The 11,357-nt window shown below is 36.9% G+C and overlaps 2 protein-coding genes across 2 annotated transcripts; one reads left to right on the top strand and one right to left on the bottom strand.

Moving 5' to 3' along the window:
• The first annotated feature begins 3,586 nt into the window (after window positions 1-3,586).
• On the top strand, window positions 3,587-4,415 carry LOC131805734 (pre-mRNA 3' end processing protein WDR33-like). The gene has a single exon (XM_059129301.1). The coding sequence runs from the start codon at window positions 3,715-3,717 to the stop codon at window positions 4,411-4,413; it is 699 nt and encodes a 232-aa protein (XP_058985284.1). The 5' UTR covers window positions 3,587-3,714; the 3' UTR covers window positions 4,414-4,415.
• Window positions 4,416-4,640: 225 nt separating this feature from the next.
• LOC101892028 (collagen alpha-1(I) chain-like) lies at window positions 4,641-11,197 on the bottom strand. The gene is made up of 5 exons (XM_059129277.1): window positions 11,159-11,197; window positions 10,642-11,089; window positions 10,113-10,135; window positions 5,158-5,244; window positions 4,641-5,087 (listed from the first exon to the last, which is right to left on the bottom strand). Exons 1-5 carry the CDS (start codon window positions 11,184-11,186, stop codon window positions 4,681-4,683), a joined length of 993 nt encoding a protein of 330 aa, XP_058985260.1. The 5' UTR covers window positions 11,187-11,197; the 3' UTR covers window positions 4,641-4,680.
• Window positions 11,198-11,357: the final 160 nt, after the last annotated feature.

Here is an 11,357-nt window from a genome sequence, read left to right as displayed (position 1 = left end):
TGAAAGAACCGGTTTTAGCCTCAAAGAAGAAATTTTCAATGGCCAGACAACAACAGCGCCAGATTGTTGGAAGATAGCTGATGTTTATTTACGATTTTCGATTTTTAAAAGCAGTCCAACATAATGTGATAATGAGGTTGCTGGGTTGGATGGATTTTCTTCTGCCCTGCGTTTTAGTTGTAGGTTTTTTTTTTGAATATTTTCGAATACGCTGTTTACTTTTTTACAAATGTTACAGTTATGTTTTTTGCATTTCATCATTTGATATTTCGTAAAAAAATAAATAATTTAAACAAGGTAGCATTGGAAGAGATAATGAATACGATAGCGAAGTATGTACGAAGGATCAGTATTTAAAATTTTTATAAACTAAACTTTTTATGAACTCAAATAAATGGGAATAATTCATCAACTCTCAGATGAAACGGCTCAAGCTATATTCTTGAAATTGTGGGTGTGGATCACATTTGGTCCGAAGGTATCAGATAAGACTGGGTTTATGAAAATTCGTATTAGAACGGTACGGAAAGTACTAAATAATGCACCCTTCGTATGTGTATCCTTTAATACACTCCACCATAGTATGGAGGGTATATTAAGTTTGTTATTCGGTTTGTAACACCTCGAAATATACATTTTGGACCCCACAAAGTATATATATTCTTGATCAAAATTCTGTGTCGATTTATCGACGTCCGTCCTTCTGAAAATGGGCCATATAGGTCCACGTTTTGGTATAGCCCCCATGTACCTCCCTTTTTCGGTATTTTAGTGATTTAAACGTCATTATTCACCAGCCTATGACAGAAAATTGTCTGTGCAGGTCTACGTCTCCATATAGCACCCATATAATGGTAATCCCCGATATTCAGTATTTTGATGATTTTAGCGACATTATTCACCGGAATTTTGTCAAATTTGGTATTTGTAGTTCGCAATGAATACTTAATCCTAAGACAGAAAATTGTTTGTGCAGGTCCACGCCTTCGTATAGCCCCAATACAAAGGTACCTCCCTATAATCGGTATTTTGATGATTTTAGCTACATTATTTACCGATTTTTTACTCAAGTTTCGCATTTGAATATCGTAATGGTGTATGACAAAAGTTGTCCATGTCGGTCCACGTCATCGTATAGACCCTAATATAACGGCTACATTCGGTATTTTTAAGATTTAAAAAAAAAATTAGCGAATTTTATTTTTTTGAAAATTGCCAAAATCTTTCCAAATAGTAGAGGGTATTCAAAGATCGGCTCGGCCAAACTTACAGCTGTTATGTAATCCAATAGAGATAGAACTCTTAAATTTGAAAAGAGAAAGAGAGTTTTTGGAAATTCCCACTATTAGAGTACAAAAAGTATTAAAATGTACTATATTTGGTACCATTAAGTATCAGATGAATGGTTAGACCTAAAAACTTGAAATTTGAAATGGTATTCAAGGTTGAAGAGTAGGGTCAATATGTTCAATGGAGGTGGAATACTGTAATTTGAAATTAACATTACTTCCGAAGAGTAGAATTGCTATATGGAGGAAGTTTTCGTAATTTGTAAATTGTTCTAAATTTGGTACAATTTTGGATTTGGGTGAACCGATAGAGCTGGAATGTTGAAATTAGGAATTAAGATTATTATTGCATTTGACGACTATGGTTTATAAGTAGTTTTGGAAAGTTGTCATGCCTACTAAATGTGGTACAATTTATGTTTTAGGTGAACCGATTGAGTTGGATTCCTGTAATTTAAAAACCAGTAAAGAAAGTCGTAAAGTCGGGCGGGGCTGATTTTATGATACCCTACACCACTTTGCTAATTTAGTTGAGCTCCACATAACAATTAAAAGTTTTTATGGGAGAATTCAATCATACGCGCTATGATTATAATTATAATTTAAAGTTCAAAGGACTAAATATGCCAAAGGATTTGTATTTTTTAAATTCGGACTTGTATTGCCCATTTGGTGCAAAATTAATTTTAAATCAGATAAAGATATATGGGAGCTATATCCAAATCTGAACCGATCTCGATAAAATTTGGCAAAGATAATTCTAAGCTGTATTTGATATATTTCCCTGAATATCGTTGTTACGGAGTGCATATTACGGCAGTGGGTAACAAATACAACAAATCGGATGAACAATATATATGGGAGCTATAGCTATATCTGAACCGATCTTCACCAAATTCGGCATACTATCTTCTAGACTCAGTTCGGTCATATGTGCCAAATTCCATCCCATTTGGCAAATATTAGACGTTTAGTGCATAATAAAATGTAAATCGGACCAAGTTATATATGGGAGCTATATCTAAATTTTTACCGATTATCTCCAATTTCAATAGAGTTCGTCCTTGGGCCAAACAAATGTTGTTCGGAAAATTTCATCTCAATCGGATAATAAATGGGACCTGCATTTTGTTCACAAGAATACATGTACAGACGGACTGAAATGCATAAATCGACTCAGAGAGTGATCATATGAAGATCCTCAAAAGCATGGGACAATAACAGGAAGTAAAACAAAGTAAAAGATACATAAAGTATTTCATTTCCATTTTTCCATTACATCTATAGCTTATACATATATTATTATTTTACCCTTTATTGAGGATGTACCTGAAAAATTGGTTTATGAGTTCCATATTCATACTAGAACTAATGTCGATGAAGATATTGCATTAAGCGAACTTAAAAGAAATATCGAATATTTTTTTTTTTTTAATATGGTGAAACTTTCGAACCCCTTGTAATTATCAAAAGAAAATGGTGGATATTCACATTCGATCTCAAGTTTAGTCAAGTTCGAACCCGATCTAAGCTTAACAAAAATATTACGATGTACCAAATTTGGATCAAACCGCATACTCTCTTCGAGAGTTATCGAAGGGACAGACATACAGACGGACACCATTTGATCTAAAGAGACCTTGGGTCCTAAATCGTAAATTTCGATGAGGCACGTTTTGGACGTATCAAATGATATATACCCTCAGTAGCCATATGGCTGAGGACATACAATAGCCAACGATATATTTCATATTTAAATTGCTGAAACAAAAATTTATTGCGGTTATAAAATTGCATTCGAAAATTTCTCTTAAAAATTATTTACTTTTTTATTGAAAAGAAACCAATATTCAATTAGCTGTTAATTGATTTGAGATGATTTCAAATCTTGCAAAAAGTCATCAACCTGAACATCAAACGAAAAATTTCTCCCACATTTTGGTTGGGGCATTTCTCATTTCTTTGACAGCCATAACACACTAATTTATGCAGTGCGATTTGGAGCAGATAAGCCATTTGACAAATGACTAGAAATTGGAAATAAAATCGAAAAAGTGCGGCTATTCCAAGAAAAACCAAAACAGATGAATTGATGAAAACCTTTTTATCTTCCGTAGATCCCGAGCTATAAAGATAAAATCGGCTGAATCAATTTGCGGAATTCTTAAATTTCAATAAACATAAACCACAAAACCAATAGTTAAACTGAATCTTATAAAACCCTGGCATCAACTCCTACCCGAGCATAGTTGGACAAAATGAGGCAAAGCATGAAAATAGGAGGTAAGATAGGAAATTTCTCCAAAAACAAAGATAATGAAAAACTGACTTGTTTTCTCTTTTGTTAGTATTTCTAGTATCCCTGGTAGCCATTTTAGGACCAGATTACGTTGCTGCTTCCAAAAAATCCTTGGCTAATTTTGCCATGGCTCGCTCCATTGGAGAGCCCGGTGAAAATAGTGGCCAATACATTGTCTACTCCCAGAATGACATGTATCAGAAAAAGGACAAACCCAAGGAACCACAAATCACCGAAGACGATTTCGAAGAAGAACCCGAGGAAAAGGAAAACGATAACCGCAAGATGCCCGATTACTTATATCCCAGCGTCATACCCATGGCAACGGATAATAATGTCAAAATTGTTATACCCCAAATGATTTATGGCCTGGAGAATCGTGGCGGTTATCACCAGGATAAGAAAATGTCCAATAACTATTATAATCCTCAACGCCTTTCTTTGCCAAATTCCAATCTGCAGTTTGGTCTGAACCTAAATGGTAATGCGGGATTTGGTAAGGTGCCATCTTCACACATGGAAAAGGAGGAGGGACAACAGATGATGCCACAAACAGCCATATTACCTATTGTAATTGCTGGACAACCCGGACCGCCCGGACCTCCGGGTCCTCCAGGCCCGGCAGGACCTCCCGGCCCTATGGGCAGACCAGGTCCCATGGGTAGACAAGGACATCAGGGTCCCCCGGGCCCACCTGGACCCCAAGGACCTCCCGCACAAAATGGTAATTCATATGCCACCTTGGGACAAACCACCGGTCTATGGTACACCAATGGAAAACCTCTAATAACCATACCACAGAACAGTTACAACAATGAGGAATAAATGATTTGGAAGAAAAAAATTAAATATTCGGACTTTTATTGCTAATCTTTAAAAAAGGGAATTTGAGTTGATTGCACATTTTTCCAGCTACAAGGATTTATATTTGACTGCAATAAGTTCTGGATGGATTAGGAACCCTATTTACACCTTTTTTCACTTTTTCTAAATCACTCGAAAATGAAAAATTTTGACAAAAAAAACTCGATTTCATTCATTTTTCTAATTTTAATTTATTAATTCATTCAAAGTTCCTTAAAATCCTTTTTTTCAAAATTCATCATCATATTCATCTTCAGCCTCGATGTAAGACAACATGCTACGTGCCGATGCACCTGCTGGGCCGGGTGGTCCAGGTGGACCCATTAAACCTGGTGGACCGGGTTGCCCTGGTGGTCCTCGAGCCCCTGGGAAACCACGTCGCCCTCTCAAGCCATGTGGTCCTTGCATACCATTCGGTCCATCTCGTCCATCCGGCCCGGGTGATCCTTGAGGTCCCTGCGTACCTTGAGGTCCAATGTCACCCGTGGGTCCCCTGGGACCTTTGTTGCCCATTGGCCCAGGAAGACCTGGTGGTCCCGGCGGTCCTGGAGGTCCTTGTTGAGTGTAGTATATCTGGGGTGCATTGCGTGGCTTACGTTGCAGCTCCTCAGACGCAAAGCAGCATCCCAGAAAGCCTTGAAGAAAAACAATTTATTTAAAGAAAAATAACAAAGGTTTTTTTTTTTTGAAAATTAAAAAAAATACCTATTAGCAGCAATGTAAGATGTCTCATTGTCGTAAGTGAACTAATCTCAGCTGGTAAGGGCGACTGCATTTTATAGGATTCTATCACTCTTGGAAAAGAAGTGCATTTTTATGTTTGATTGGTAGAAGGGTGCATTTATGGGTTTGATCGAATGTGGCCGTTACTAATTTACGGGTTTAGAATTTTATGGTGACATTTATAACAGATTTATCTATGCACTCTTAAAATCTGTAAAAATGTCAACAATCATTCACTCATCAACGCATCAGGTGACTCTGCTGTGGGATGTTCTTGACATTGATTAGAGGAATGTCAGATTTAGATTTATAGCCATACCTTCTAGAAGGAACGATATAAGTCGAAACAAACCATAAGTTCTCTTTTTCTAAATTGCTCTTTTATGATAAATTTCCTTTAATGAACCTTTGGAAATTCACAAAGAAAGCTGGCCGCTTTCCCCGATTTATTATTTTAAGAATATGGGAACAAAAAATGTACACTCCGAATCAATTTTTTGTTTCCCCATTTGTAATCATTTGGATTTAGAATTTTTCTAATTCGGTCACCAACTACACATGTTACGCGAGTTGTGACTATTCAAATTGTGTCCATTCGTGATAGATTCGGACCGATATTTTCCACCTTACCCTTTGTTATACCCTCCACCATAATATGGAAGGTATATTAAGTTTGTCATTCCGTTTTTAACACCTCGAAATATACATTTTAGACCCCACAAAGTATATATATTCTCGATCAGCATAAAATTCAATGTTGATTTAGCGATGTCCGTTCGTCTGTTCGTCTATCCGTCTGTCTGTCTGTGGAAATCACCGAACGAAATGAAGTAGGTTGATAAAATTTTACTCAAATGTATATTATGTCTGCAGGACTTTTGGTATTGAAAATGGGCCATGTAGGTTCACGTCTTCATATAGCCTCCATATACCGATATTCGGTATTTTGTGATTTTGGCGACATTATTCACCGGAATTGTTTCAAATTTGGTATTTAAAGTTCATAATGGATACTAAAGCCTAAGACAGAAAATTGTCTGTGCAGGTCCACGTCTTCGTATAGCTCCCATATAATGGTACCTCCCCATATTCGGTATTTTGACGATTTTAGCGACATTATTCACCGGAATTGTTTCAAATTTGGTATTTGATGTTCGTAATAGATGCTACAGCTTATGACAGTAAATTGTCTGTGCAGGTGCATGTTTAGGTATAGCCCCATATAATATTAGCTCCCCATATTCGGTATTTTGATGATGCAGGCCCACGTCGTCGTATAGACCCTTATATAACGGCTACATTCGGTATTTTTAAGATTTTAACAGAATTTTTAACAGATTTTATTTTTTTAAAAATTGCCAAATTCGTTCCAAATGGTGGAGGGTATTCAAAGTTCGGCCCGGCCGAACTTATGACTTTTTTACTTGTATTTTTTTTAATTTTAACGTTTGAACCATATATTTTATCTTCCCTGTACCTTTAATATTGGAACGTGTAAAATTGAAGAATGTCCCACACTAATGTTACAATTTGTATGAGGGCAATTATACTGTTGAATAATTTTAGGGTCGTTCTCTGGTTATTGGGAAACTCCTAGAAGATTGAATTCCCAAAAAAGGTTTTGAATTATTAGGCCACACTTGCTTAGATACCTTGGCCATACACAAGGACTTGTGGACTTGACCATGAACATAAGAGTCCCCAAGTTTGCTCCATGCTTCGCAATATTAAGATATAGCTTTCAAATTGTACAGAGAGCTTTGGATTACTTCTAGAAATATTGTCGGTCAATTGTTCGGAATTTCCCGTTTTCATATAGCCCCCATATAATTGTACCTCCCTGTTATCGGTTTTTGACGATTTTAGCCCCACTTTCTAAGGTAATAGTTAAAAATTCGGTATTTATATTTTATGTATTTTATCCACTTTTTTTTCAGCCACATTTGGTATTTAATGTTTATGTTTTAATGTTTACAACTGCGGCAGAATATTATCTATATAGGTCCACGTTTTTCTATAGACCATATATAACGGTATTTCCTGATATACGATTTTTTGACCATTTTAGCTACACTTTTAAGGAAATTACTTAAAATTCGAAATTTGGATTTTGTAAAAATTTTACTCCCGTTGCAGAACAATTTATATACAGATCAACGTTTTATGTCCATGTATTTTTGTGAACGAAATTTATTAATCGTTTGAGATGAAATTTTCGAAACAATATTTGTTCAATCGGTTCAGTTTTGGATATAACTCCCATACATATCTTCAACCGATTTCGGGTTAATTGTGCAGCAAATGGCCAATATCAGTCCAAATTACCTGAATTTTTGCATATCCGACCGAATTAAGTCTAGAAGCTTATAAAATTTGATTCGGATATAGCAATAGCTCTGATATATATGTTTCATCCAATTTGTTGTTTAAGTACCTCACTTTTGTGAGGAACTGCTACAATGATATTTGGTACCAGATATTTTATAGAGCTCGGAAATACATTTGCCAAATTTTATCGAGATCGGCTAAGATAGCTCCCATATATATCCTTAATCCGATTTCAGGTTTATTGTACAAATAATGGCTAATGTCAGTCCAAATGGAATGAATTTCGGGACGTACGTTTCCATTATGTGGAACTCGGCTCCGATATATATATTTTTTTAAAGAATCAGAATTGGATATGACTCAGATATACAAGGTGAGATAAAAAAATTGCAACATAGTCAATCGCCATATTTTTAACATTTTTTTTTTTAATTTTATTGATTGAAAGCAAAAAATGTCGAAAATAGCATCAAATTTTAGAATAAGTTTAAATTTGTTCGAATTGGTCACCTTTGGCACTAATTATGGCCTTCAAACGTCCAATGAAATGAAATAGTCCAACAGATTAGTATCCGGAGATTTTGGTGGCCATTGTGCGTTGGAAATTAAGCGAGGAACCTCATTTTGTAACAATTCTTGCTTGGCGCGTGCTGAGTGCGATGGTGCTGAGTCCTGTTGGAATGTCTAAGGTCTGCGGCCAAAATGTTTGCGTGCCCAAGACTTTAATACACCCTTCAGAATATTTTCGCGATAATATTCGCATTTATTCTGATGCCACGGTCGATTATTGCGAGCGGAGAGTGATCATCGGATGTTATGGCGGCCCACACCATCACCATGACCGGTACTTGAGTTCTTGTGGGCAACCAAAGGTGCACATTTTTAGCTGACCTCTTTGACAAGTAAACACGATATTTTTTTTTGTTTACAAACTGCTGGACAACGAATGTTTTCTCATCGGAGAAAACCAAATTCGGCAGTTCACCACTTTCGCCCAAGCGAAGCAACTCTTTAGCTCTTTTGAGTCTATGTTCTTTCTGTTGTGGTGTAAGTTCTTGCACTTTTTTCAATGGCTTTACCCCGAGCTAATTTTTCAATATTTATCGAATGGAATATTGCGATATGTTCAGCTCATGAGTCATTTTTCGGTCACTGCGACGCGGATATCGATCAAACCGCTTCTTCACTTTTCGAACCATTTCTGCTGATGTTGTTTTTTTTTCTTCCGTCCACTTCCTTGACGCCATGCTACGCTACCAGCATCACGGTCACGAGCGATGGTACGAGACATAAAAGATTTATTCACATTTAAATGCTGGAGTACTCTAACGATAGTCACTTGTGGTTTTCCAGCCAAATATAAAGAAATCACACTATCACGCTTGAATTCCATCACGAATAATTTTTTTTTTTGGAAAATTCTCTCCAAAGTGCTTTTATACGCTTGTAAACAATATAAGGAGATGTCACTGGAATAATTTTAACAGCTGTCGGATGAGTGGCTTAGAAATGACAGCAGTCTGAATTTTTTTGCAGTTTTTTGATCTCAGCCTGTACATGGAAACTATAACCAAATTTTATCTGTTCTCGGTATTTCTGGCAAAGGTATTTCCGAGCTCTATAAGATATCTGGTACCAAATATCATTGTTGTCAAATTCATATTACGAATGTGAGGCACATAAACACCAAATCGGATGAAACATATATATGGGAGCTATAACTACATCTGAACAGATTTTCTCCGAATTCGATATACTTGCTTCTGGACTGAATTCGGTGGGATGTACCAAGACTTAGGACTTTTGGACTGATATTTGCCATTTGGTGCACAATTAACCCGAAATCGGTTGAAGATATGTATGGGAGCTATGTCTAAATCTGATCGGATTACCACCAATTTCAATAAAGTTTGTCTATGGGCCAAACAAATATTGTTTGGAAAATTTCATCTCAATCGGATAATAAATGCGACCTGCTTTTTGTTCACAAAAATACGTGAGCATAAATCGACTCAGAAAGTGATTCTATGAAGATCTTCAAAATTACCTATGGGTCTATCTCGCTTACATCTCCATGTTACAAATAAATTTACAAAGACGTAATATCCTTTCCACTATGTGGTATCCTATATCTTGGCTATCAGCATAACTGTAATGGTCACATGTGACCTTTAAGTGTATTTGTAATTTGGCCGGAATAAAAAATATTCGCGGTGATGTGGAAATTGTCGCACGAAATTTCTTCTGTCATAAACTCTAACTCTATTGATTTATAATTCAATTTTTTTCTGTTTTTGGTCCATTTCAACCCCTAAATATTTTGCGATCATCTCGAGCCTAGCCCCACCTTCATTTTCAATTTTGTGAGGATCGGACCAAAATTTTAACCTGTAGCGTGATTACAAATGAACATGGGAGGACGGACGGACGGACATACATAGCCAGATCGACTCAGCACGACGAGATAGGAAGATCCATATATAGTTCCCTATGTTGCGGACCAATATTTCGAGGTGTTACATAATTGTTGGCCCAATTTAACTTATAATACCCCCAACACATGGCGTTGTATGGTATAAAAATTTAAATATTTGTTAAGTTCCGCCAACGAGGAGCACGTTGGTAATTTATACTATAAATGAAACAAAATTATGTTATATATTTTAAAATTATTGTTTTATTTTAAAAAAAATGTCCTCTGATCAAAGTAAATATTCTACATAGTCACAAGTAGTAGATCGCTAACTCAAAAAGTCTCTTAACTAATTATTATATCCCATAATTTCAAAATAATCCAAAGTAATGTGATCTTCATCATCGATGTGCAGGGTCATATCGGGCGGTGGGTAGACAGCAATGCCTTGGGAACTGGGTAGTGGATGTAAAATAGATGGAACGTTATTCATTTCCACAGAGATTATGGATGTTGGGAGCTCGACGATAGTTTGAGGGCTCATTTGCGAAGTCACTAACTCCGAATTGGATGTGGATTGTAAGACAGTAGCGGGTGGATCTGGCGGTAATATTGGCAGTAATGAAACTAAATTTAGTGGCGCTGCTATTGCCAATGGTTTGATGTTTGTTGTTGTTGTTATCGTTTGAGTTAATGGTTTACTATTTGTGACTATTCGTTTTTGCTATGGTCCCGTCGCTGCTTCTGTGGTTGTAGTTGTTGTGGTGGTGGTACTTGTTGTCGCAGGTGACGCCACACCAGGATCACCCTGAGGGCCAGGTGGACCTGGTTGACCAGGTGGACCCATGGGTCCGGGTATTCCTCTACCACCTGGAAAACCACGTCGTCCACGAGGACCAGGTAAACCTGGAGCACCGGGTGCGCCATCACGACCAGGTGAACCTTGTATGCCTGGTGTACCTACTGGACCTGGGGGTCCTTTAGGTCCCTTTAGGCCAGGATCTCCACGTGGACCCTTTATACCAGTGCGGCCAGGCTCACCAGGACTTCCACGCGGACCTGGCGTACATATACATTGTGGAACAGATTGATGATAATGGAGATTATTTCGATTGCGATTTAGAACACTGCGTGCTTGGCGTTCCTCCTCAGCGTTTAAGGCGGTGATGAGGACTGTGAAAAGAATTTAGGAGGAAAGTAAAAAAATTTAACAGCTCAGTTTGAAAAACTAAAAAAATATACCAGAAAATAACACCAGTTTAAGCAACATTTTTTGAATCGAAACTGATGGAGTTTTCCCGAGAACATTTGCTTTTATAGAGTAGAAGAAAGGTGAACACATTCCAGAAGAGGTTGGGAAATGTTCTAGAAGTTGGATAGCTATAAATCACATTAAACATTGATTGTTCAAAAAGTTGAGGAGTAATAAATCACCGACTGT

The sequence above is a fragment of the Musca domestica genome, unplaced genomic scaffold, assembly GCF_030504385.1.
Source record: "Musca domestica strain aabys unplaced genomic scaffold, Musca_domestica.polishedcontigs.V.1.1 6, whole genome shotgun sequence".
Taxonomy (NCBI): Eukaryota; Metazoa; Arthropoda; class Insecta; order Diptera; family Muscidae; genus Musca; species Musca domestica.
The sequence above is the reverse complement of the archived record's forward strand: the minus strand, read 5'-3'. Positions and strand labels throughout refer to the sequence as shown.

What these genes read in the sequence shown, in the direction of transcription:
- LOC131805734 (XM_059129301.1), top strand. Translation starts at nt 3,715, where the DNA reads ATGGCTCGCTCCATTGGAGAGCCCGGTGAAAATAGTGGCCAATACATT.
- LOC101892028 (XM_059129277.1), bottom strand. Translation starts at nt 11,186, where the DNA reads ATGTTGCTTAAACTGGTGTTATTTTCTG. An exon ending in AAATTACCAACGTGCTCCTC is followed by an intron (nt 5,245 to 10,112) that starts GTTGGCGGAACT and finishes CTTTTCCAAGAG; the next exon opens with TGATAGAATCCTATAAAATG. An exon ending in TCTTACATTGCTGCTAATAG is followed by an intron (nt 5,088 to 5,157) that starts GTATTTTTTTTA and finishes TTTTTCTTCAAG; the next exon opens with GCTTTCTGGGATGCTGCTTT.